Below are 27,673 nucleotides of genomic sequence, written 5' to 3'. Positions count from 1 at the left end.
GCGTGAGTGACGATCATGGATACTGTCCTGCTCTCCATCACCTTAGACAAAACAACTTTTCTCATACTGCATGTGAACACGCCGTTTAGGCTGGAGGAACAGAAAGACTAACTGTGCGCGAACGCACTGCTTAGACAGGAGAACATCTTTTCCCATTTACTGTTGATTTAGGTCGGAAAACCAGAAGTGCATGCACGACCATTGATTGTGCGCGAACGCACCGCTTGGAGAACAAGCCTTTTCTCCTAACCTACTGCATGAACACACGGTAAGCTAGTAAATTAAAAGACTCACTGTGCGCGAACACACTGCTTTAGCTATACAACTCCAAAAGCCCTTACGTTTCGTAATGAATTTAGGCTGATTACCATCCCTGCACACCTGTGTGTAAATCCTTAACAGGGCGAAAGTTAGTTTTGATCACCCTGCCAATTATCAGCCTTTGTTTTCTAAACAAAGCATCATTCACGCGGCTTGTAAGATCAAAAAGCGCGGAGAGAAACACAACAGGTGTCAACAATTAAACCGGCTACACTAGCTTGCATTCAACAAGCCGCCGGTAACGTTCTACCGTTAAGGCGAAAGTAAACGCCTCACTAGAACGAATATCAAAGGGAAAACCAGTTTGAATCCTCAGGGACCAAAGGCACCTGCACGATAACGTGGCGGATTACTGGCTTCTAATGAAATCATACTCACCGGTCTCAGAATTGAGGCGAGAAAGGCAAAGAGGAAGAGGCATGTCCCTGAATGCATTATATTACGGTGGGACAGCCTCCAGGTCAGTCACATGACATTGTTGATATAATGGTCTCGAGAAAAGGTAGAAGGATGGCATCATTCAAGGTGTAGACCGTGGTGACGGTCTGAGGGAGGTCGAAATAGATCCTTATTTCCTGAGGGTTTTCTGAAAACATACTAAAAATTGTCAACGTCTACCAAAATGTAATATCTAAGCCTCTGTAGCACCTACAAACATGAAATAAAAAGCATGCGGGAGAGTCAATGTTGCGCTATGCAGCATCAGGCGGGAGAGTCAATGTTGCGCTATGCAGCATCCAGCGCGAATGGGTTAAAGCACGATCTGATTCAGATTCATTGGTTTATGGGCACTGCGGTTAATACGAGGTTTTATTTATTTGCATAAAACACTGCCCTACAGTTTATACACAATGTGTCTAATACATGGGAAATTACTGTTTGAAAAAAATTGTAAAGTAAGAAAATCAGCCTTTGTCCTCATGTTGGAAGGTGGAATGTGGCTTTACTCACCTGGGAATTCAAGAGGCGGATGGTGGTTTTTGTGCCCACATCGTTTTCAAACCTCTCTGTTGGAGCCCCATTAAAGCGCAACACTGCATCATGGCCATCTGACCGGTCAGAGAAACAGAAATAAAACACAAACCTGTTCACACAATCTGTCACCTCTCAGACCATTACGGCTAAACTCACTCTTATGATAATCAAAGTCAAAAAGTCAAAGTCTGCTTTATTGTCAATTTCTTCACATGCCAAGACATACAAAGAGATCGAAATTACGTTTCTCACTATCCCACGGTGGAGACAAGACATATTTTACCAATTAAGTCCACAGACAAACATAACATTCAAGTAAATGTTCATGTTCATGTGAAGAAATAGTTAATCTCTGTAAAGCCTGAAACACATCCACATTTACTACAGATCAGGCTTACAGTTATGTTCTATCTTAGAAGAAATATCCATTTAATGCTACAGTGCTTTTCTTTTTTTTTAAGTATACTTTTGAGCTCTTTCCCGACAGCCCATAAAAGTAAAAGTATCATTTTTCTTCACTGAAACCCCGCGAAAACGTCTTTGTCAATAAGTGTCTAAGCCAATCAAATAAATGGGTTTTCCTTGGATATGTGTTGAATTTTTGCTATTGGTTAGATTTTATATTTTGTGATTGGTTGTCAAGCGCCGAACGCGATATTTCAACATGGCGAGTAATGACAATCGACCGAGGTTCAGTGGTAGTAATGACATACTGTTCATCTTTTTTTTAAAGTACATATGCCCATGTTGTCTAGTGATATGAAACTGTGTGGTGTGAGAGGGTAGGGGCCAAATCTGTAGGCCTAGTGTAACTCCGTGTGGGAGGTATCTGAATCTGTTGGGTCATTTTCAGCAACACTGACTCTGTTGGGTCATTTTAACTGTTCATCTGTTTTAACAGTCTAAACTGTGTTAACATGATTATTACACATTGACCAAAAAAAAAAACATGATTATTAACCAAAATAATATGTATGAGATGAAATTGTAAGTTATTTTTTTGATACAAATGTGATATTGCAACTAATTTTGATAATAAAACTATATAATGTTTATTTAGGCTCGTCTGTATACATAATTTCAAAATTAGTTATTTAAAATTCCTTTCACCCAATTGCTACCAAACTTGGTATTTATTTAGCCAACAGGTAAATGCAACTTTCTGCTATTTCACTTTTTTTATAACATGCTGTGTTGAAGCTGTAGAGCTTCACAAACTCAAAAAATGTGCCCGGAATATGTAGATTTTATGCTAATTAGCATATATAAATAATACATAATTGTCATGTCAAACATATATTTGTGTAGCCTAACTATCTGGCTTCAAGAGAAAATGGATGGTTTCTTTGAGATATGCTTAGGTCACCCACAGCAGAATGAAATATCAAAGGAGTAATTTTTGGCCTATTTTGGCCCTGTCGGGAAAGAGTTAAGTATACTTTTAAGGCTTTTTTGCCTTTATTTGGACAGGACAGTGGAGAGTGAGACAGGAAGCAAGTGGGAGAGAGAGATGGGGTGGGATCGGGAAATGACCGCAGGTCGGATTTGAACCTGGGTCCCCGTGGGCACTCAGGCCCGTATTTGGTACGGGCGCTGTAGCCTGCTGCGCCACAGCACCCCCCTACAGTGCTTTTCCGATTGGCCAGTATTCAAGTAGCTCACAGTTATGGTGGAACTGGCATGGCTAATGGCATGGGTGATGGAATGGGTAATGCACCAAATTAACCACTAGGGGGAAGCACAAAACAAATATTGACACGACAACTTCTGATGAGTCCATTTAAGAAGGGCTAAAAACCTGAGCAGGATATGACTGTTGAAGAACCCATGAATGGAAAAATAGATTGCTCAGAATTAGAAAACAGGATCTCAACAAGGTTAAAATAGACAGTTACAAACAAAGTATGAATATATACACTATCAGCAAAAATATTACTCTGCCAAAATACTATGAACTTCCATGGTCAAAACTGGTCATAACCTGATTCCAATACCCAAAGTATTTTGTTCCAGCTGAGAATACCCCTAGACAATAACCACTCCGCCCTGCCCTGTTATCTAACATCCGAGAAAAAAACTCTCCACCTTGCCAAGTTTTTTCTAACAAAAAGAGTTCAATGTCTTTATGAGCTCTGAAACAGTGTCTTTCATTGGCTGTCAGAGCATGTACTCCTGCCTCAACAAATGCAACAATCAGGCACCTTCTGAAAAGCAGACCATGTAAAGGACCAATGTGACCGAGGGAGAGAGGAGGAAGAAATGATGTGTGTAACAAGTTAAAGTGATGACACGCACTGTGCTCATTCACAGTTAGTTTCTCTCCTTTCTTTCAACATTCAGTTTCTCTCAACATTCAAATTTCTGGGCAAAAAATGATATCCCGAGAAAAGTGGATTTTGAGGGGTACAGCTCCATAGACCTCCATTCATTCTGCACTTATTAGTGAGCGCCCTCACATGGAACCACAACAGGAACTGCAACCGGTTCAGAAACCGAAAGTTTCCCGAAGTGGCGGTTCTCCCCTTATTATGACCGCCGCGCAGCGAAGCGGCGGTCATATAGGTTTAGTCAGATTTTTTTTTTTTTTTTTTTTCTTTTTCGCATGCCCAAATTTCTGTCAATGAGTCCCGGGACACTGAAAGACCGGGGTAGACGAAACTTGGTGGGCATGTAACCCCATATGGATAGCATGGAACCATCGTTTTTCGTTTTGATCTGTAGCCCCCCCGCTGGACTGCACCCCCCGAAAGGAGGGTAGGGCAGACACAGTTTTCTGTGAATATCTCGAGAACCGTAAGGTTTAGGAGGACCATTTTTTTTTTGGTAAGTTGATCTCAAGTGGCCATGTCAACCCATTCCATAACCACTCATTTCATGTATAGCGCCACCTAGTTAAACCTAAAAAAGTAAAAATGAGGTGTTGTAATCGCAGGTATCTGTGACCTAACATAGTCAAAACTGCACGAAATTGGAAGTGTAGGATCATCATGACACCCTCTGAATGCACGCCAAGTTTCGTGGAATTCCGTTCATGGGGGGCCACACAATAAATGAATTTATGTTACTATACACCAACTGGCCTGTAGGTGGCCGGAGACAGTTTTCTGTGAATATCTCGAGAACCGTAGGGCCTAGGAGGTCCACCTTTTTTTTGTATGTTGATCTCAAGGGGCCATGTCAACCCATCCCATTACCACTTATTTCATGTATAGCACCACCTAGTTAAAAATTAAAAAGCAAAAATGTAGGTGTTTTCATCACAATATCTCTGGCTGACATGGTCAAAACTGCACGAAATTGAAAGTGTAGGATCATTATGACACCCTCCGAATGCATGCCAAGTTTTGTGTACTTTCGTTCATGGGGGGCCTTACAATAAAATAATTTATGTGTACATTTAGTGACGTACACCAACAAGGATTCCCGGGACACTGAAAGACCGGGGTACACAAAACTTGGTGGGCATGTACCCCCACATGGATAGCATGGAACCGTCATTTTTCGTTTTGATCTGTAGCCCCCCCGCTGGACTGGACCCTCTGAAAGGAGGGTAGGCCAGACACAGTTCTCTGTGAATATCTTGAGAACTGTAGGGCCTAGGATGACCATTTTTTTTCCGTATATTTGCCTCCAGGGGTCATGTTAACCCATTTCATGTGCACACATGTGCACAAACAGATACACACGCACACACACACATTCACAGTAATCATACGTATGACATATACTCACACAGTAGACATATGTACGCTTCCATGCACAGGCACATACGCAGGCACACACACAAGCACGCACACACACACACACACACACACACTCACACACACACACACCCACACACATAACATAAACATAACACAAACAATCAAGAATTTCTCAGAATTATGAACAGGCAAGATGGAGGTGGGGTTGTATAAAATGAATTTTACATGTGAAATCTATGAACTAATCATGTTTTGGGACTTGTTGTCTAGCAGATACCAGTGAGAATTGAGTGTGGATAATGCAATTTAGTGAGACAGTTAGAATCATATAGGCCTTTCAGCGTGATTTCTTTTTGTGGAAAAAATGTGCTGGACTGGGCGGCGGTCATATTTTGTACCGCTCTGCGGTACATCTAGTTATTCTCTGCTTTCCCAATGCCTATAGTCCAGTCATTTCAAGCCAAAATAAGGGTCAACGTTGAACAAATTGCAACAGAAGAAAACTTAACTGATTTTGTATCCTCAATATGTCCTGAGTAAGGGGAAAAAAGCTCCGAAGAATCCCAATAGGGGAAAGTTTAGAAAAAGACCTAAATATACCCTATTCATGCGCATATACAGTATTTTTCTCACGCAAATAGGGGAAAAAAATTAACCTTCACATATCACCATGAAAATTACTGAGTTGATTACTTACATCAAGACAAACAAAAAAGTATTATAAGTTACTTATAAAGTATTATACATTTTTTGAAATTGTTTGTTAACATGGGCAAACAGGGCATAATGTAATTATTTATAGCTAATATATAGTGACCCAAAACTAATTGCAACATTTGACAAACAAATTGTCCAAGGCATGGAGGAAGATAATACATGTCTTAACTGGTATTATATCTAATCTAGAGGGTATATGCTTATAGAAAACATATAGTTTATGGTGTTTAATTTGTTTTCCCTGGACAGTATAGGCCAAAATGTATCCACTTTACACTAGATTCGCCTTTACAGAATAGAGTGCAATGTATTGTGCATGACATGGAGGAAGATGTGAAATGTCTTAAATGGTGTTATATCTCCTCCAGAGGGTATATGCTTTCAGAAAATATATAGTTTAGTGTGTTTAATTTATTTTCCCCGGACAGTATAGGCCAAAATGTATCCACTTTACACTAGATTCGCCTTTACAGAATAGAGGGCAATGTATTGTGCATGGCATGGAGGAAGATGGAAAATGTCTTAAATTGTGTTATATCTCCTCTAGAGGGTATATGCTTATAGAAAATATATAGTGTATGGTGTTTAATTTGTTTTCCCTGGACAGTATTGGCCCAAATGTATCCACTTAACACTAGATTCAGCTTTATAGAATAGAGGGCAATGTATTGTGCATGGCATGGAGGAAGATGGGAAATGTCTTAAATGGTGTTATATCTCCTCCAGAGGGTATATGCTTTCAGAAAATATATAATTTAGGGTGTTTAATTTGTTTTCCTTAATAGTGCAGGCCAAAATGTATCAGCTGTTCACTTGATTCGCCTATACAGAATAGAGGAGTATGTGTTATGGTATGGAGGAAGATGGGACATAAGTTGATTGATGCTATATTTCATGTACAGGGCATATGCTTTTAGAATATGTAGTTTTGACTGTTCTATGACTTTGGTAAAACCACGACCCATGCATAGGCATGCATTGTTAATTATTAATCTTAAACTATATTTATTAGTATAGCATTTTTGCCAGATGTCACAACAATAGTCACTTTTTTGGAGGCTAACTGCAGTTATCCCATCTGCACCCTTCTGTTGAATTTGGACATTATCATTCAACTAAAAATAGACACCAATTTTGCAACAAACCAGTCTGAAATAAGCCAAAAATTCACTCTTTGAAAATAAAAGAATGTTCCTCAACAATGCAAGATTCCAAAATTCCATGTTAAGTTAGATGGGGTCAGATATTCTTTAGAATGTGTATTCTACAACATTCTAATTACAGTTTTGTCAGTATTTGCTGAAGAATAATGCATAAAGGATACAAGGATACAAGGAAGTTTATTGTCACATGCATATAGTTACTGGATGTAAGAAATGCAGTAGAAGGGGGGTAAAAAGTGCAGTAGAAGAGGGGTTTAGTAGATTAAATGGCAAGGACTGCATAAGAAAGGTGGGGCAAGGACTGCATAAGAAAGATCAACAGGGGCAAGGAAAAACTCCCTTACTAAGGAAGAAACCTTGGGCAGATCCACGGCTCAAGGGGCTAACCCAACTGCCAGGGGTCTTGGTGTGTGTGTTAGGGGGATGACAAGGGAGATGGGATAGTGTGCTGTGTATGTGGGGAGAGGGCAGTGTGCAATATGTCATGTGCTGTGTATTGGGGGGGGGGGGGGGGGGGGGGCAGTGTGCTGTAAGTATGTTGGGGATGTGTGTTGGAGAAGCTTCCTGATGAAATAATGTGCTGTGTATGTAGGGGAGGGGGGGGGGGCAGTGTACTGCAAGTATGGTGAAGGGACTTTTTGAAAGCAGAGTACTGTATGTATGATGTATGTGAGTGATGACAGTGAAGATGTGTGTGTGGAGCAGTGACTGTGTGTGTGTGTGTAGTGTGTGTGTGGGTAGGTGGGGGCAGTGTGCTGTAAGTATGTAGAGGATGTGTGTTGGAGAGAGGATGTGTGTTGCTGTGTATGTAGGGGGGGGCAGTGTGCAGCAAGTATGTAGAGGAGGCTTACTGTAGCAAGCAGTGTGCTGTATGTATGTGAGGTGATGACAGTGATGATGTAAGTGTGTGTGTTTTTTGTGTGTGTGTTGGGGGTGGGGGTGGGGGCAGAAAGGCTAGGCAATCAAGGACATGGGTAGATAGATGGAGGAGAAATCAAAAATAATAAATAAAAAGTTCTATAGAGATGTGCAAAAGTTGGAGAAAGTCAGGTGTGTGTGTGTGTGTGTGTGTGTGTGTGTTTTGACGTGTGATGAAATAAGAAAATAAATAAAAGGTCTATAGTATAGGGAGAGGGATGTAAAAGTGCTAAAAGTAGTTCAATTTCCGAATTTGTTCAACCTTTTTTCATAAAATGACTGGACTACTACTGCACTTTCAGAATTCTTTATTTTCTTTTTCTGCTTGTTTGTGAGTTTTGTTACATCTATCTTTTTTATTTTGTTTATCTATCAGACAAAATCAGTTTGAAATAGGCCGGCTGGATTACTTCATTTAGCAGATGCCTTTTATCCAAAGCGACTTACGTATGTCAATTATATTTCAAGGGCCACTGTCCCTGCAGCAACTCGGAGTTAAGTGCCTTGCTCAAGGGCACAACGGTAGAAGCTAGGTAATTAACCCAAAACTTTTCAGCTCCTTAACCACTACTCTAGCACTGCCGCATATTATCAAATATCATGCATCCCTCCACTCATCCTCTGAGAGCAGACTCACCGATCTCCTCTCCCAGACCAGAGTCGAGGATGGACCCAGCGGAGGTGACCACGGCACAGGTATTCAGGCGTGCCCCGTACAGCTCCTCCAGACCCCTGCGTGGCATGAGCCTCTCCCAACCGCGAACGGAGAACGGCGGCTCCCTCCCGTCCAGCGTCAACCCAAACATCTGGCTCTTCAGACGACACAGCAGCTCACGCCTGGATCTGACCAGCACACGGTGGCCATGGAAGGCCACGCGGTACTTGTTGTCGTTGATGTAGTGTTTCATCGCGCCGCGCAGGCGGTAGCTGAGCATCAGCTCCGACACCCTTCCCCGACGCAGCTGCTTCGCCACCGCCCTCGCCGCCGTGAAATCGTCCATGGGCCACATGCGCTCCACCCTCTGCTGCCACTGTCTCTGGCGGAACGCGCGCCGAAACTCCAGCCGCACATCTCTCTCCTTCGCCGTGTGGTTGAGAGAGACGATGGTGCTACAGTCTTCCTCTAACTGCCTGAGGGAGATGAAGATCAGGGAGAACAGTACAAGGGCCAACATTCCCAGTAGCGTCCTATACCTCATGATGGACTCGTTCAGGTCCTATTGAACACCTGGAATGATAAATAAGATCACAAACAAATAAAAAGGTCCAGTGAAAAGGCAACCATTGCAAAAGTAAGGTGTATCGCTTTTGTCTTCATTGCTCTTGTATGCTCTGTGTGTTCTGATATAATCATTCTTCATACTTGAAATTCAGGTTCCACAACCCTCATGATAACTGTTCCTGTGACCGTTGTGTTTTCAGGCCAGACAGTTTGGAAACACCACAAGATCAAGATAACAGTCAGTACTGTCATCGACTGTAAGCAGTCAAATGAAATGATCAAATACAAGGAGACAGACAGAGACAATAGCTTATTTCTTTCAACTGTAAAAAGACACCCTGAGCTTCAGACAAAACAACACCAGTGATGACAGTGGAATAAAATATCGAACCAGTTAAGCAAGTTTTATATTTTGGAGTTCAAGAGTAAACATTACTTTAATTTATTCTTTAAAGTTGAGCTGGCTCTTAAGCACAAGAATTCAATTACTGATTAATTCCTTTTATGAGTACATGACAATAAACTACTTGAACTTGAGAATGGCAGCAGTCTTCTTTTCTGTTTTCAATAGCTCTACACTTTGTTCACAACAGGTTAGACAGTTTAATCATTGTTCCCAAGGACAAGATTGTTGTTCAAGCAGAACAGCTCACTCAGAGTGAAAGTGCATTCCACCTAGGTCTACCATAACATTATAAAGATGTACACTACCATTCAAATGTTTGGGGTCATGTTAATATTTCCTTGTTTTCAAAAGATGTGGTTTCATCATAATTTGTTTCTAAAATGACATGTTGTACTAAAGACTTACTGACAAATATTTTCATTGGAAACTTCAAGAAATGTATTTATTTTTAAAGTTTAGGATACTGTCACCAATGCCTAAAACTTTGGGCATGGCCTACTTGGCAGGTGAGTGGTTAATCTGAACAAACTCTGTTGAATATTTGACATCAACACTCGTGCATTACTGTATAGCTAGTTGTACTCTACAGTATTGACTTTACATTTGGCTGACGCATGTATTGAATGTATTGACATTACATTTGGCTGACACATTTTTACTCAAAGCAACTAACAACATGGTAAACAGTTTAAGCTTATTAAATCAATTCTCTCAACAATTTTACTTCCACACAGACAGATTGCAGTTGGTCAGTTGAGAGTGGTAGCACCTTAGCACCTTTGTCCTGATTGGGTGTGGCTTGAGCATAGTCAGCAGACCTGTCCACAGCATTTAACAGCAGAGTATAATGGTCTTTTTTTTTCATTTGAAACCTTTACATTTTTAATTCAAACTACTTGTTTTTTATTCATTCAGATTTATCTGGGCGGTAAATGACACCTTTTTCTGCGGTGTGACAGACTCGTTTGGTTAACAGGGACTTTCAGAAGTGGATCCTGGCAGCTTTGGCCCCTTCATATTGACACACTAAATAAAGGCTTGAACAGGAACAGCACAGATAAAATCAGGAACATAAAACAATTAGGGAGGGGCACAGGCTGTTTGATAGCCAGACCTTTGAAGGCTGGCTCTTTGTTCAGAACTCTTTGAACCCTGGCAGTGTTTCCTCTAGATTTTGTTTTTAGCAGTGGGGGCCAGGCTTGTGCAAAATTCCAGAATTGAAATGTATTATTTCTGGAAATGTATTAAGAGGAAACCCCTTGAGATGTAACATCTCGTTTTCAAGGGGACCTCAAATTGAATTGAAACAGGCTCTTAAATTCCAATTCAATTCTTGAATTTCACTTGCATTTCAATTGAGGTAGCAAACAGGAAGCAGAATTGCACAACCCTGGTGGGGGCAGACCATCCGCATGGACCATTTCACTCATTGTTAAATTTCAATGTGAGGGGCAGCCAGAGGACGAGGATAGTCGGCAGGATTATTTAAAAAGCAACCGCAACTACATTGTGCGTCTGTCCTGATTCTGATACTGTGGCGGTATTAATTTTTTGCCGTGGCAGGCCGCCATGCTAAAATCAACGTAGAGGAAATACTGCTTGGTGCTCTCTAGTGAGCCAGCCCGTGTTTTCATCAGTTTTGGTGCATCATCACCATGTGCCCATAACTGACACAGTTGGCAGGAAAAACTACTTTCTGTGCCAGCAACCAATCTTTCCGCTGTGGGTGTGACATGTGCCCATAACTGACACAGTTGGCATGAAAAACTACTTTCTGTGCCTGCAACCAATCTTTCAGCTGTGGGTGTGACTGTTCACTGTTCACTTTAAACAGCCTGTGTGCTTTAACATCAGTAAAGCAGTGTATTTTATTCCTCTTTCGCAACTGACTCCTCCTCTGGCCTCACTGCCGTCATCTTTTCTCTATATGAAAAACTAAGAAAAAAACTGGGGCCGGTTCCCCGATAACGCTCACTCTTAGCGCGCTAAGAAGACGCATATATAAGACGATATATCTTAATTAAGTTGTTTATGTTCCTAAGTGTGTTCCCCGAAGTGTCCCTTAGGAAGCTTCTTAACACACTGCCTCATACGTTCAACGTTACAAAGGCGCTGTCTCAAGTGAAGGTGCTGAATTGGCATCGATTGCTCAGGAATCGATTTTTCACTTCACACGAAGGTGCATGACAGCGTTAAGAAAGACAACACGTACTATGCAAATGAAACATTCCTCAAATTATTCTAGTAACTTTTATTTTAACATAGTTTAAGTTATCAGTAAAATAGACTATTAATTACATTATCAAATTGTCAGTAATATGTTCACACAATATGTTGTGACGGGTAGATAGACTAACCGGGTAGGCCTATCCCTCGCTAATCATCCACCCTCCTTATCCCCTTGTGCCGCTTCTTGACATGGGTTTAACGACTTCTAAAAGTTATGTAAATACACTTATTATTGTAGTACACTTTTATATTAATGGTAAGGTACCTTAAAATTAGAATTGATTGGCAAGCAGCTGCAGTTACTTCTGTTTGATGCGGTATCGATTGCCATTGGTTAATGTTTTCAATAAAAAGCAACCTATCTACAATGAACAGAGAGAGAGTTATACAAAATATGGTGTAAAAAAAGGGCACCAAGCTTCTCGTCAAAAGAACTTGAAGTTTTGCAATACGAGGTGAGCTTGCACAAGGTGACACTGTTTTCCAGCTTTTGGAATAACTTGTGCAACAGCAACAAAAATGAGCTATGGAGCAACATGGACTAAATGGCTCCACGGCCGGTGAAGCACCCGATTTGGTTCCCCATGCAATTCATGTTTCCCCTCTAGGTCTTTACACGGAAGCTCTAGTCGGTTACCGTAGCTGAAAACACGGAAAACGCAATACAGCACTGTGAATACGCACGGTAACCTAGCAACAACGCAAGAACTTCAAAACAGTGGCGTAAAGGAAACAGGAATTCCGGGGGAACCAAATCGGGTGCTTCACCGGCTCCGTTGGATCGCTGCCATAGTTTGGTCGCTTACTGGACACCACCATGCTTACCCATTTATAGATCTTAGCCATTTAGAGGCAATTCTTTGCCAGCTTTTAATTATCAAAAGTGATTGCCAATTTGAACGATTTAATGACATTACGAAAAAGCCTACTAATTAGCCTAGCCTACCACCATATTAGTTCTGATACCAAATAAAGTAAACTTCATAAATAGGCCTGTATCCATTGCGAACATATTTTATTATTAGTATTAAAATGTCCATAACATAAAATCATCGTTGAGCCACAACATTGTCAACATACTGTAGGCCTACCATAGTTTGACTTGTACTGCGCTGCGCTGATTTCTAAAGACTGCTGCACAGTGGCGGCGACTAGTGTCTTTAGAGCTCAAACAACGCTAAGAGAGAGCTTACGAATGGTCCAGACCAACCTTACGAACGTGTGACTTACAGAAGATATACTTAGCGTATGAACGTGTCGGGAATCGTGCCATAACGTTAAGAGAGAGGTTAAGGAATAGGTTAAGAACTACTAAGCGATAAGAACGTTTTGGGGAACCGGCCCCTGGTTCATATCCATGGCCTTGAAGTCTTGTTTTATGGAATAAACCAATCCTTGGTAGCAGGTTACCAGCAACAATCATAAGAAGCAACTTCACGCAGAGTCTTGGGCTTCAGGGCCCCCTGAGCTCTTGGACCCAGTAGGCCCATTCAGTAATCCATCTCTGGACATAGACCTGTGGTATGACTCCATTTGTCTCCAAAATGTTTATTTTAAAAGAAAACAAACTAGAGTATCTGTGTTAACCTCTATTACACAGAATGCAATGGCTCTTTGTCTAATTACTTACACCTAAAGAGTTTTTTTTTTAACTAAGGCTTAGACTCATAGGTTTGGACCTATAGCCTAATAAGATTTTGTATTTTGATTTTATTATGCTGGCGGCTAATCACACAATTTTAAGGTAGTTTGAAAGGGACAGGATTCAGGATAGGCTACTAAGACAGGCCCCACTTCTGTCTGACTCACCCTTACGTTACCCTATGCATTATAGGCTGGTTTCTGACAGAAATTATGTTTTGTGCCAGCATTAGTAGAGGTCCTGGGTAAGATTTGTATGCACTTCATTTAGCAGAGAATATCTCAACTGTTATAGACTAATATGACCCCACTAAACAACATGGGATGTGTGCCAAAATCTCTACCTGGGACAAAAGTCCTGAAAATGACTACAACAGATAACACTATTATCACACTACAGGTGAATGGGACTTTTTTTCCTTTATAGATATTCCCATACATTTCTACCAGATTAATCTTCATATTAAGAGAAATACTTTTTGTATTACACTTTGCCTAAAAAATAAAATAGAATAAGCAAATGAGGCAATATCTCATTAAATATGTGTACATAGAAACCCTTGAAGCTACACATTTTCTGAGGTGATCACAATGTTCACAGTGACCATAATTATAAGGTCTTAGAAGAGTGTAAGCATTCTGATTTGATATAAAGAAAATGGTTAAAAAACAGTCAACCTATTACATACAACTAGTGACATACATGAATTGCCAGTTGTTTATTAACCTAAACTTTAAAAGCTTACATTTCCTACCTGTTCTAAATATTGCTGTCATCACGCCAGCACCTCCAACTTTTTTTTCTCCAACAAAAGTTTACTTGGCAGCCATAGTGACCTAAGGTCATAGCAGAGCACATGGCTGTAAAGCAAGATGACTTGTGAGATCAAGAAAAGTAAGAAAATCTATTTCTTTGTTATTTCTTGTTTATTCTTGTTTATTCTTTGTGTTGGCATGTCTTCTTACGTGTCATTATCATGAGTTGTAGTTTTGTGTATTTAAATAATTATAATGAATTTGTAACAGTTTTATATTTAATTTGGTGTGTATTGTATCTAGCTAGCTAGCTGCTAGTGTTTTTGTTTAGTTTTTTTGCAAAATGGGGAAAATGTCATCATCTCAGACAAGTTGATGAAGTTACAATGTCTTCATATCATGAAGTTATTCCTCACAAAGCACAGATAAGTTGGTACATACCAATTACTCATATTTGAAACCTTATTTTACAAAATTCTAAAAGATCTGAAGAAAGTGAGAGAACAACTTATGGATCTACATCACTGACACTGTCATCAGGTGACACAGATGGTTTTGTGTGCCTATTATACCACATAACAATTGTTATGGCTCATCCGCAACTCAGGAGTGAAAAGATCAATATTACCACTTCACGATATCTGCATCACACAGTGTCTCTCAGCACTACATGTGCTGACTGGGTGCGATACAACCAGCAAAATATCAACGAAACACTGTCCACAAACCAGACAACTCTTTTCTGGTTCTCAATGTCAACTGTCCACAGCTAACAGAGTGCAACACAAATGGCAGAAACATTCTTGGTCAAATGTCTCAAACCATCAACGGACATGGAGTCATTTGATGACCTGCGCATTGCTGCGTTCGGTAGTAATGCCCTTAAGATGACCTTTGAGAGGGCTGCTTGCCCCTCAACTAATGCAAGAAAACATATACAAAGAGCCTATTCAACAGCAGCTTTGGGTCCAAGCACCATTTACAGACACCACCTTGATCTTAAATGCAGATGGTTTTGTAAGAAAGGGCAGTTTATTAGTCCCTGAGATTGTAATCTCAAAACTTGAAGGTTTACCAGATCCCTGCTCGTGTGGCAAGTGTGCACACAAGAATGGGTGTCCCTGTCGGGTAGCTGGTATCCGTTGTTGCAAGTACTGCAAATGCAAGGGAGCCTATAGTTGTAAAAATCCTATCACTGAATGAGGTCTCATCATCATCCCCATACCTGGACTCTGTTGTGAAAGTTTTACCTTCAATAAATCTGTTGTTTTGTATTTTTCACTTTAACGTTCCAATGATAATAGCAAGGTTGGATATAAACTTAGTTTTTGCCCCCAGGCAACATTGTACCATTGCGGAATGAAAATCAATATTTTACAGATATGAAGTTATAATAATACAAATTATCATAGGAAATCATCAAAATCACTGTTATGTACTAGTTAAAAGCTCCATAAATCTCCCCAAACATTCTCCGGTACAGTATACAGTGTTTCCCACAGAATTGAATTCCATTTGTGGTGGTTGGTTTGCAGAATTAACTTGAATAAAACAGTTTTTAACAATTAGCACAGTGTGGTTATGATGCTAACCCATGGGCGGATTAAGAACTTTCGGGCCCCTGGGCCCAGATGTATTAAAGGCCCCCCACTAATTGTCAAATATGTGGGAGGGGGGGTTTGGGGGTCCTCCCCCAGAAAAAAAAGTATTTGTTTGCTGTGATTTCCTGTATTCTGGTGCATTTTGGGGATGGCCAATACTAAATTCAATCAGACTCATAGCCTACATCCTGATTTGTTGATATTGAGGCAATGATTCCATGCAAAGGCTTGGGCTTCAGGGCCCCCTGACCCCTTGGGCCCCTGGGCCTGGGCCCGGTAGGCCCGTGCAGTAATCCATCCCTGTGCTAACCAGATTTAAGCACAATTTAGTACAACCTGGAAAATCATTGTGTGGTGGACAATGTTGATATTGTGGTGGGCCGCCACAAATAAGTCAATGTATGGGAATGCCAATGTATAAGTCAATGTATGGGAAGCACTGGTATGCTGTACATACACACACAACCACACACACATATCCATGAGTTTTCACACTTACACCCATGCATACTCATGTACAGTATGCGTACTGATGCACACTCATGCAAGTTACCTGCACCTGACTTTCTGAACGTTTAGTAAGCAATTTGTCTCAAAAGAGAAACACAGGGGGTAGATAGGCCTATAGCAAATAGAGGGATCAGTCAGGCCTCAAACTTGGGGCTACAGGGTACAGGGTAGCAAGTCTGCAGCTTCACCGCAACATCAAAAAGCCATGGATGTTGGTATGATAGTCAGGGCACATACTCAACCATAGTGATGGCATTCTATAAAACTTCATGAAGCACACTCATGCACTTCACATACAGGTGCTTCCCTACTTAGAATATTTGGTATATGGCCATATGCAAATCCGTTATGATTCAATGTTGCAGTTTTTTGTAATTTCCTAAGACACCTACATTGATATGTTATGAAAAGTTGTTGATAATACACCGGTAAATGTATACCTGATAGTCACAGTTGTTAAAAATAAAAGCTTCCTAGGGTTAACCTTTGAAATTCCATAGAAAATGCTTGGGGTTATTTTGACCCCACGTATGGAAAAATGTGGTACTGGGCCTAGTTTCCCGATAATGACGGAGACACGCTCTTAAGAGGGTTTTCTACGATTCATCTTACGATCGTTCGTTTGGTTTTTCCGATTGTTTCCCGAACATGCTCGTAGCGTGAACGCGCGTGCACTGCTCTTAAGATGCTCTTAAGGGGAGCTGTCCACGTTAATAGTTCTGAAATATCCTCTGATTTGACGGTGATGTCAGGTGACTGCACGTCGCAGCTATAGGCCTACCATTTAAACTTCGGATCTACACATTAATTCACATCAATACGAAAATAGAAACACTTTGACATCTGCATGTAAGCATCCCAAGTAGGTTATATACCACACAGAGACATAAATAATTGTAATTATTTTAAGATTAGATTGTTGCACCATGCAATAATTTTTCGCGGTGTCACGGAACACGTTTGAAGATAAGAAAGAAGTCGAGTAAGAAAGAGAGGAAATGTGTAGGCTTAGATTTTGATGCAGTAGGCCACATAAACCACATGTTGCTTTCTCTGCTTTTTACCTCATAGGCCTAATAAAATATTCACTTAGCAAAGATAATGTCAAACTATTCTGGCAACGTCTCGTTTCATAACTTGATTGCATTTTTGTCCGCTTTTCATCACATTATTATGACCATTAAATGTAGGCTATTTTGCACGCTAAAATCTGATTCATCACAGGTAAACACAATAAAGAATGGGAACGTAAATTGGATTATGTATTCTAAGTTGTAATTCCCTGATACAAAAAAAGCAAATATACCAATTAGATACAAATCCAAATGGCATCATGTCAAAGACAACCTATTTGAGGAATACATAGAAGACTAAACGATAACAATTTAAAATGACCAAGATATTGCAAAAAAAATGTCCATTCAATACAGCACAAAACACAATTAGAAATATCAAACCAGAATTCGTACACATACACTATATGGTCATTGTAAACATTGTGATCCCTTCCTAAATTATATTTGCTTTTTTGTATCAGTAGGCCTACCACACATCAAAAATCAGTTTTAAATACCTAGTCACAAGTTTTAAATACCTTGGTGTCCACATTACTGAAGACTTAACATGGACGGTTAACACTCAATATGTTCTGAAGAAGTCCAGACAACGACTCTACTTCTTTCGTCAGCTAAGGAAATTCAAAGTTTCTACATCCACCATGAAGGCCTTCTACACTTCAGCGGTTGAGAGTGTTCTAACTGGTAGCATCATCACCTGGTATGGGAACTCCACAGTTAGAGATTGTAGTACTCTGCAGAGAGTAGTGCGCTCAGCTAAACGTACTATAAGAACTCAACTCCCTGCTCTACAAGATATCTATTCCAGAAGAGTACTCCTAAGAGCCCAAAAGATTCTGAAGGACTCTTCTCATCCTAACAATGGATTATTCCTACCGCTGAAATCAAGAAGACGCCTATGCAGTCACAAAGCCAGAACTGCAAGACTCAGGAGAAGTTTTTATCCCCAGGCCATCCGAACTCTGAACTCACACTACTGACTTTGCACTCATTCACTCCTCAGCACTCATGACCCCCCCCCCCCCCCACACACACACACACACCTACAAGACTTTTAGCACTTTTACATCCCTCTCCCTATGCTACAGACATTTTTTTTATTTTCTTAATTCATCACACGTCAAAACACACACACACACACATATCTGACTTTCTCCAACTTTTGCACATCTCCATAGAACTTTTTATTTATTATGTTGATTTCTCCTCCATCTACACATGTCCTTGATTGCCTAGCATTTCTGCCCCCCCACCCCCACCCCCAAAACACAAAAAAAACACACACACTTACATCATCACTGTCATCACCTCACATACATACAGCACACTGTTTGCTACAGTAAGCCTCCTCTACATACTTGCTGCACACTGCCCCCCCCCTCCCTACATACACAGCACATTGTCTTCAGGATCTTCTCCAACACACATCCTCTACATACTTACAGCACACTGCCCCCACCTACCCACACACACACTACACACACACACACAGTCACTGCTCCACACACACATCTTCACTGTCATCACTCACATACATCATACATACAGTACTCTGCTTGCAATAGTAAGTCCCTTCACCATACTTGCAGTACACTGCCCCCCCCCTTCCCTACATACACAGCACATTATTTCATTAGGAAGCTTCTCCAACACACATCCCCAACATACTTACAGCACACTGCCCCCCCCCCCCCCCCCATACACACAGCACATTGTCTCATGAGGAAGCTTCTCCAACACACATATTGCACAATGCCCTCTCCCCACATACACAGCACACTATCCCATCTCCCCTGTCATCCCCCCAACACACACACCAAGACCCCTGGCAGTTGGGTTAGCCCCTTGAGCCGTGGATCGATCTGCCCAAGGTTTCTTCCTTGGTAAGGGAGTTTTTCCTTGCCCCTGTTGCTCTTGGGTGCTCCTTGTTGGTGCCCCCCCCCAATCCCAATCCTCCCCCACCTTTCTTATGCAGCCCTTGCCACTTAATCTACTAAACCCCTCTTCTACTGCACTTTTTACCCCCCCCCCCCCCATAAATGCACAAATAGGCTGACACCAGACATAATTTCACTGCATTTCTTACTTCCAGTAGGCCTAACTATATGCATGTGACAATAAACTTCCTTGTATCCTTGTATCCTTGTAAATGACCCCAAGCATTTTCTATGGAATTTCAAATGTTAACGTAGGCTTACAAATTCGTCAATTAAAATAAAGGGACACTACGTTTCACTTTCGCTATTAGTTTTTCCTTTTATTTATTTTTCTATGTCCGAATATAAGGGGGGGGGGGTGTCGTGGCCCTGAATCAAAATGTGTGCGTCTCTCTACGTCGGCCTACAGTAGCCTATCGTAACACCCCCAATTATCACCACTTTTGTTCGGAAATTCTAAAACAACGATATTTTTTAACACTTCAAAATAACATTTGCTAAATGAACCTTACATTTTCAGTAGCCATATGTAGATTTGAACAAAATCTGATTTGGTTCTTAACGGGAGCATTTACTGCCTGAAATATCCGATTTTGTTCGCTCGGAGTTATAGGGCTGGCCTGATGGGTCGCCTATTTACCGCATGAATGGTTAGACCTAGAATTCTCGTCATGAAATTAAAATTCCACTGGAGCTCCAAGCGGATGTGTATACGCAGCCTTACAACACTGTCTACAGCTCTTCAAGTCACGGTAACATGTCATTTTTGGTATGTATGAAGTTCAACAAATACATAAATTCGTTTGTTTTACAGATAGAAATAACGAGTTTAGTGTCATGCAGTTGATATTGGCTAAAGTGTGCAGTTAAGAGAATTATGACAGGCCAACTTGGGGTGAATCCCAGCGCGAGGGGAGCACCTGCACGCACCGGGCAGACGCGGTTAAAGGACAGGCAGTTTGATCACAAGAGTGGGGCACGTGTTCTCAAGAATATCTGGTCAGCCAAGACGCTGAAAAGTGACCTATGCAAATGTTTCTTTAAACATAGCCTAGTCTATGACAACCGAATGTCTGGAACCAAAGAGAAAGAAGAACGGAAACAAGCTAAAACTTCATATAGGCCTATATCCCCATCCATTTCAAACTCAACTCATTCAAATGGTTTCAGCGATCTCATTTTAGTAAAAAAAAAAAAAGGTTAACGTTCCCTTCAGCTGAATATGGCTAATAGATTAGTGAAGACTTATTCTACTTTAAAAGTTGGTGAATCATTTAGGTTAAATGCACCATTAAGTCCCAACTTCATTTCCTGAAACAGTAGGATAAGCCTCTCACCTGGCGTAAAAACGAACTTTTCACCGCTGCATGATCCACATTCAATGCTGTCCCCACTCCCGCAGGACTATCTGTGATTATGTCGCATTTCCGACGGTTGCGTATAGGGCCTAGGCTACAACTAACACCTGTCTTTCGTCATACATTAAAGTCGCTCTATACTCTCCGCTGTGGACTCTTCGCTGCTCGCTTCGCAGCGCTGCCAACTATCTGAGCTCCGGTAAGTCGTCATGAGGAGGCTCAGCCTAATGCTTAAACTGAGAGATAGATGATATGAACATGCGCACTGTGCCTTTGCTTTTCATTAAGGCGTAGCCTACTGTGTCGGCTATGCGTTACATCTGGAGGTCGTAATAAAAGTTCTAATTGTCAAATCAAGCACTTGATGCATCACGAGAAGGAGGAAATGGAAATTAGCCTATTGTTTTCTGTTCAGGTGGTCTGTCCATACAGGTAGGCCTGGGCCTACGACTATGACCGAGTATTAGGCCTAGGCCTATTACTCGAAATTTCGAAAAATAAAGTTTAAATATCATATTTCAACTTTATTCTCGAAATTTCGAGATTAATGTTGAAACGTCGACTTTAAAGTCTTCAGTGATGTTGTGTCAACGATTCCCACTGTTGTGTCAACTGATTCCCAGTTTAGATGGTGAGCAGATTAACTGGTGATATTTGCATAAAATCTGTGAATAGCCTATTCAACAAGACCCTGCCTACTTCTTCAGAGCGTTCTGCTCTGCCTCATGTCACCTGAAACATGATGGTAGACATAGCTATCTATTCAAAAGCACAGTTGATGCTTGTGGATGCCATGATCAACTTTTGATTCTTTGATATGGAAACCAAGTTAATTATTTTGGGCTATAACAATAGAATTTCAGCTCAAAGTTGGATACCATGCAGAAATGTGCTGCAATTTCAAAACTCAGGAACAGCCTAAGTAGGCCTGGAGAAGAATGCTTCATATCGTCGTGTTGATGGTTTGCCCTGTGTTGTGAAGCGTTCGTGAGATATGCCATCAAGTAATGAGTGGAGATGGACGAAGCGCATTGTGCAGAATGGAAATATGACTAAATTCCATGTATGTCCAACGTTAATTTTCTCGCGAAGCGTTTATCACAGCACCCAGCCGCTAATATCATTGGAAAGCTCCAGTTGCACTTTCATGCAAGGGCGTAGTTTTGGTCTCAGCTTTGGTGGGGACACATCCCCAACTCCTGTTGTCACAATACCAACATTATTGTTTCAATACCAATATTTGATTTGTGAGATCATTCACATCACTGGCAATCATAGAATTTGATTGACCCTCCACACACACACACACAAACACACACACTCTCTCACACAAACACACACACACACACACACACACACACACACACACACACACACACACACACACACACATACATAGAAAGTGATGGTTGTCATCAGTGTTAGGCAAGTTACTTCAAAATCGCAATGTATTATGTATTACTCATTACTGTCATTTCAAAGTAATTTGTTACATTATAATATTACTGTATCTGAATTGATTTTGAGTTACTTTCACCAAAATATCTAGAAATATGGATTTGGAATTCTAAATGCAGTTTATTATGCTTAATGCAGCTCATTGCACTTCTAATGGAGGGTGATGTGGTATAACATAATGACTGACCTAGGCTTAAGGCTAACAACAGTAGAATGCAATAGGCGCAGTGATGGCTCATGATGCAATACAAGGAACAATCATAGCCAGAATTTTGTTAAAAGCAGACCAAAGGTCAAAGTCTGGTCAATTGTGATAGAAATGCTGTAACTTTAGGCTTAGGCCTACTCATTAAAATCAACAGAGAGCCCACTACCTGTATATTGTATAACCCAAAACTAGATAGTCCACATTACTGAAGACTTAACATGGACTGTTAACACTCAATATGTTCTGAAGAAGTCCAGACAACGACTCTACTTCCTTCGTCAGCTAAGGAAATTCAAAGTTTCTACATCCATCATGAAGGCCTTCTACACTTCAGCGGTTGAGAGTGTTCTAACTGGTAGCATCATCACCTGGTATGGGAACTCCACAGTTAGAGATTGTAGTACTCTGCAGAGAGTAGTGCGCTCAGCTGAACGTACTATAAGAACTCAACTCCCTGCTCTACAAGATATCTATTCCAGAAGAGTACTCCTAAGAGCCCAAAAGATTCTGAAGGACTCTTCTCATCCTAACAATGGATTATTCCTACCGCTGAAATCAAGAAGACGCCTATGCAGTCACAAAGCCAGAACTGAGAGACTCAGGAGAAGTTTTTATCCCCAGGCCATCCAAACTCTGACCTCACACTATACTGACTTTGCACACATTCACTCCTCAGCACTCTCAAACATTTCCCAACTCTGAACTCACACTACTGACTTTGCACTCATTCACTCCTCAGCACTCATGACCCCCCCCCCCACACACACACACACACACACCTACAAGACTTTTAGCACTTTTACATCCCTCTCCCTATGCTACATACCTTTTATTTATTTTCTTATTTCATCACACGTCAAAACACACACACACACACATATCTGACTTTCTCCAACTTTTGCACATCTCCATAGAACTTTTTATTTATTATTTTGATTTCTCCTCCATCTACCCATGTCCTTGATTGCCTAGCATTTCTGCCTCACCCCCACCCCCAACACACACACAAAAAACACACACACTTACATTATCACTGTCATCACCTCACATACATACAGCACACTGTTTGCTACAGTAAGCCTCCTCTACATACTTGCTGCACACTGCCCCCCCCCTCCCTACATACACAGCACATTGTCTTCAGGATCTTCTCCAACACACATCCTCTACATACTTACAGCACACTGCCCCCACCTACCCACACACACACTACACACACACACACAGTCACTGCTCCACACACACATCTTCACTGTCATCACTCACATACATCATACATACAGTACTCTGCTTGCAATAGTAAGTCCTTTCACCATACTTGCAGTACACTGCCCCCCCTCTCCCCTACCTACACAGCACATTATTTCATCAGGAAGCTTCTCCAACACACATCCCCAACATACTTACAGCACACTGCCCCCCCCATACACAGCACATTGTCTCATGAGGAAGCTTCTCCAACACACATATTGCACACTGCCCTCTCCCCACATACACAGCACACTATCCCATCTCCCCTGTCATCCCCCCAACACACACACCAAGACCCCTGGCAGTTGGGTTAGCCCCTTGAGCCGTGGATCTGCCCAAGGTTTCTTCCTTGGTAAGGGAGTTTTTCCTTGCCCCTGTTGCTCTTGGGTGCTCCTTGTTGGTGCCCCCCCCCAATCCCAATCCTCCCCCACCTTTCTTATGCAGCCCTTGCCACTTAATCTACTAAACCCCTCTTCTACTGCACTTTTTACCCCCCCCCCCCATAAATGCACAAATAGGCTGACACCAGACATAATTTCACTGCATTTCTTACTTCCAGTAGGCCTAACTATATGCATGTGACAATAAACTTCCTTGTATCCTTGTATCCTTGTAAATGACCCCAAGCATTTTCTATGGAATTTCAAATGTTAACGTAGGCTTACAAATTCGTCAATTAAAATAAAGGGACACTACGTTTCACTTTCGCTATTAGTTTTTCCTTTTATTTATTTTTCTATGTCCGAATATAAGGGGGGGGGGGGGGGGGTCGTGGCCCTGAATCAAAATGTGTGCGTCTCTCTACGTCGGCCTACAGTAGCCTATCGTAACACCCCCAATTATCCCCACTTTTGTTCGGAAATTCTAAAACAACGATATTTTTTAACACTTCAAAATAACATTTGCTAAATGAACCTTACATTTTCAGTAGCCATATGTAGATTTGAACAAAATCTGATTTGGTTCTTAACGGGAGCATTTACTGCCTGAAATATCCGATTTTGTTCGCTCGGAGTTATAGGGCTGGCCTGATGGGTCGCCTATTAACCGCATGAATGGTTAGACCTAGAATTCTCGTCATGAAATTAAAATTCCACTGGAGCTCCAAGCGGATGTGTATACGCAGCCTTACAACACTGTCTACAGCTCTTCAAGTCACGGTAACATGTCATTTTTGGTATGTATGAAGTTCAACAAATACATAAATTCGTTTGTTTTACAGATAGAAATAACGAGTTTAGTGTCATGCAGTTGATATTGGCTAAAGTGTGCAGTTAAGAGAATTATGACAGGCCAACTTGGGGTGAATCCCAGCGCGAGGGGAGCACCTGCACGCACCGGGCAGACGCGGTTAAAGGACAGGCAGTTTGATCACAAGAGTGGGGCACGTGTTCTCAAGAATATCTGGTCAGCCAAGACGCTGAGAAGTGACCTATGCAAATGTTTCTTTAAACATAGCCTAGTCTATGACAACCGAATGTCTGGAACCAAAGAGAAAGAAGAACGGAAACAAGCTAAAACTTCATATAGGCCTATATCCCCATCCATTTCAAACTCAACTCATTCAAATGGTTTCAGCGATCTCATTTTAGTAAAAAAAAAAAAAAAAAAGGTTAACGTTCCCTTCAGCTGAATATGGCTAATAGATTAGTGAAGACTTATTCTACTTTAAAAGTTGGTGAATCATTTAGGTTAAATGCACCATTAAGTCCCAACTTCATTTCCTGAAACAGTAGGATAAGCCTCTCACCTGGCGTAAAAACGAACTTTTTCACCGCTGCATGATCCACATTCAATGCTGTCCCCACTCCCGCAGGACTATCTGTGATTATGTCGCATTTCCGATGGTTGCATATAGGGCCTAGGCTACAACTAACACCTGTCTTTCGTCATACATTAAAGTCGCTCTATACTCTCCGCTGTGGACTCTTCGCTGCTCGCTTCGCAGCGCTGCCAACTATCTGAGCTCCGGTAAGGCGTCATGAGGAGGCTCAGCCTAATGCTTAAACTGAGAGATAGATGATATGAACATGCGCACTGTGCCTTTGCTTTTCATTAAGGCGTAGCCTACTGTCTCGGCTATGCGTTACATCTGGAGGTCGTAATAAAAGTTCTAATTGTCAAATCAAGCACTTGATGCATCACGAGAAGGAGGAAATGGAAATTAGCCTATTGTTTTCTGTTCAGGTGGTCTGTCCATACAGGTAGGCCTGGGCCTACGACTATGACCGAGTATTAGGCCTAGGCCTATTACTCGAAATTTCGACAAATAAAGTTTAAATATCATATTTCAACTTTATTCTCGAAATTTCGAGTTTAATGTTGAAACGTCGACTTTAAAGTCTTCAGTGATGTTGTGTCAACGATTCCCACTGTTGTGTCAACTGATTCCCAGTTTAGATGGTGAGCAGATTAACTGGTGATATTTGCATAAAATCAGTGAATAGCCTATTCAACAAGACCCTGCCTACTTCTTCAGAGCGTTCTGCTCTGCCTCATGTCACCTGAAATATGATGGTAGACATAGCTATCTATTCAAAAGCACAGTTGATGCTTGTGGATGCCATGATCAACTTTTGATTCTTTGATATGGAAACCAAGTTAATTATTTTGGGCTATAACAATAGAATTTCAGCTCAAAGTTAGATACCATGCAGAAATGTGCTGCAATTTCAAAACTCAGGAACAGCCTAAGTAGGCCTGGAGAAGAATGCTTCATATCGTCGTGTTGATGGTTTGCCCTGTGTTGTGAAGCGTTCGTGAGATATGCCATCAAGTAATGAGTGGAGATGGACATTGTGCAGAATGGAAATATGACTAAATTCCATGTATGTCCAACGTTAATTTTCTCGCGAAGCGTTTATCACAGCACCCAGCCGCTAATATCATTGGAAAGCTCCAGTTGCGCTTTCATGCAAGGGCTTAGTTTTGGTCTCAGCTTTGGTGGGGACACATCCCCAACTCCTGTTGTCACAATACCAACATTATTGTTTCAATACCAATACTATGCAATTTTTTAAAACTTGATTTGGTTTGTGTGATTTGTGAGATCATTCACATCACTGGCAATCATAGAATTTCCTCCACACACACACACACACACACACACACACACACTCACACACACACACACACACACACACACACACACACATACATAGAAAGTGATGGTTGTCATCAGTGTTGGGCAAGTTACTTCAAAATCGCAATGTATTATGTATTACTCATTACTGTCATTTCAAAGTAATTTGTTACATTATAATATTACTGTATCTGAATTGATTTTGAGTTACTTTCACCAAAATATCTAGAAATATGGATTTAGAATTCTAAATGCAGTTTATTATGCTCAATGCAGCTCATTGCACTTCTAATGGAGGGTGATGTGGTACAACATAATGACTGAGCTAGGCTTAAGGCTAACAACAGTAGAATGCAATAGGCACAGTGATGGCTCATGATGCAATACAAGGAACAATCATAGCCAGAATTTTGTTAAAAGCAGACCAAAGGTCAAAGTCTGGTCAATTGTGATAGAAATGCTGTAACTTTAGGCTTAGGCCTACTCATTAAAATCAACAGAGAGCCCACTACCTGTATATTGTAACCCAAAACTTAAAAACTTGTCAAGATAGGCTACACAGTGCTGCTGCTGGCCATTTTGGTGCCCTAACTGGTGAAATACAGTATTAACCCAAGTATGTCATCATATGGTCAACTATAAAGATGTAGGCTAATCTGCCTGTTCCCAGGGATGGATAGTATTTCTGAAACATGTAATATGTATTTCAAATACAAAATAGTATTTTGTCATTTGTATTTTATTGGGTTGAAGGAAATGGCTCTGTATTTTGTATCAAAATACTTTAATGGTGTGTATTTTTGTATTTTAAAAATACTGCAAGATACTATATGTGAAAAACACAAAAAAAAGGTAGATACTACACACAGGTGTAATGAATAATTGGTAATTAGGCAACAGTGGTTTATGTTTATTGCAATCAGCTAATGTGAGAACAGCTGTGTTCCACGACACTCACAGCTTTTCAGTGACGGCTATTGCTGAAGCATCAGCTCTGATCTGAAGTATAAGTAAGTATAAGTATACTTATACTCTTTTGATCCCGTGAGGGAAATTTGGTCTCTGCATTTATCCCAATCCGTGAATTAGTGAAACACACTCAGCACACAGTGAACAGACAGTGAGGTGAAGCACACACTA

General features: G+C 41.0%; 1 protein-coding gene across 2 annotated transcripts in view; it reads right to left on the bottom strand.

The window, feature by feature from the left end:
• The window catches only part of st6gal2b (ST6 beta-galactosamide alpha-2,6-sialyltranferase 2b), a 39,606-nt gene extending 14,168 nt beyond the window's left edge, over positions 1-25,438 (bottom strand). Inside the window, exons 1-3 of one of the 2 annotated variants that reach the window (XM_076302934.1) lie at positions 25,202-25,438; positions 8,436-9,026; positions 1,273-1,370 (exon numbers count right to left, since the gene is read on the bottom strand). In XM_076302934.1, the coding sequence (XP_076159049.1) occupies positions 1,273-1,370; positions 8,436-8,997 (660 nt within the window). In that variant the 5' untranslated portion in view covers positions 8,998-9,026; positions 25,202-25,438. Of the gene's footprint in view, positions 1-1,272; positions 1,371-8,435; positions 9,027-20,513; positions 20,739-25,201 lie in introns of those variants that run through there. The other variant, XM_076302933.1, reaches the window with a different exon arrangement.
• Between the last annotated feature and the right edge of the window lie 2,235 nt (positions 25,439-27,673).

This window comes from Alosa pseudoharengus, unplaced genomic scaffold (assembly GCF_046254945.1).
Source record: "Alosa pseudoharengus isolate Yale_2024_CS ecotype anadromous, Long Island Sound unplaced genomic scaffold, YU_APseudo_1.1 YU_APseudo_1.1_scf_24, whole genome shotgun sequence".
Lineage (NCBI taxonomy): Eukaryota > Metazoa > Chordata > Actinopteri > Clupeiformes > Clupeidae > Alosa > Alosa pseudoharengus.
Note: the sequence above shows the minus strand (reverse complement) of the source record. Positions and strands in the feature narration are given on the sequence as shown.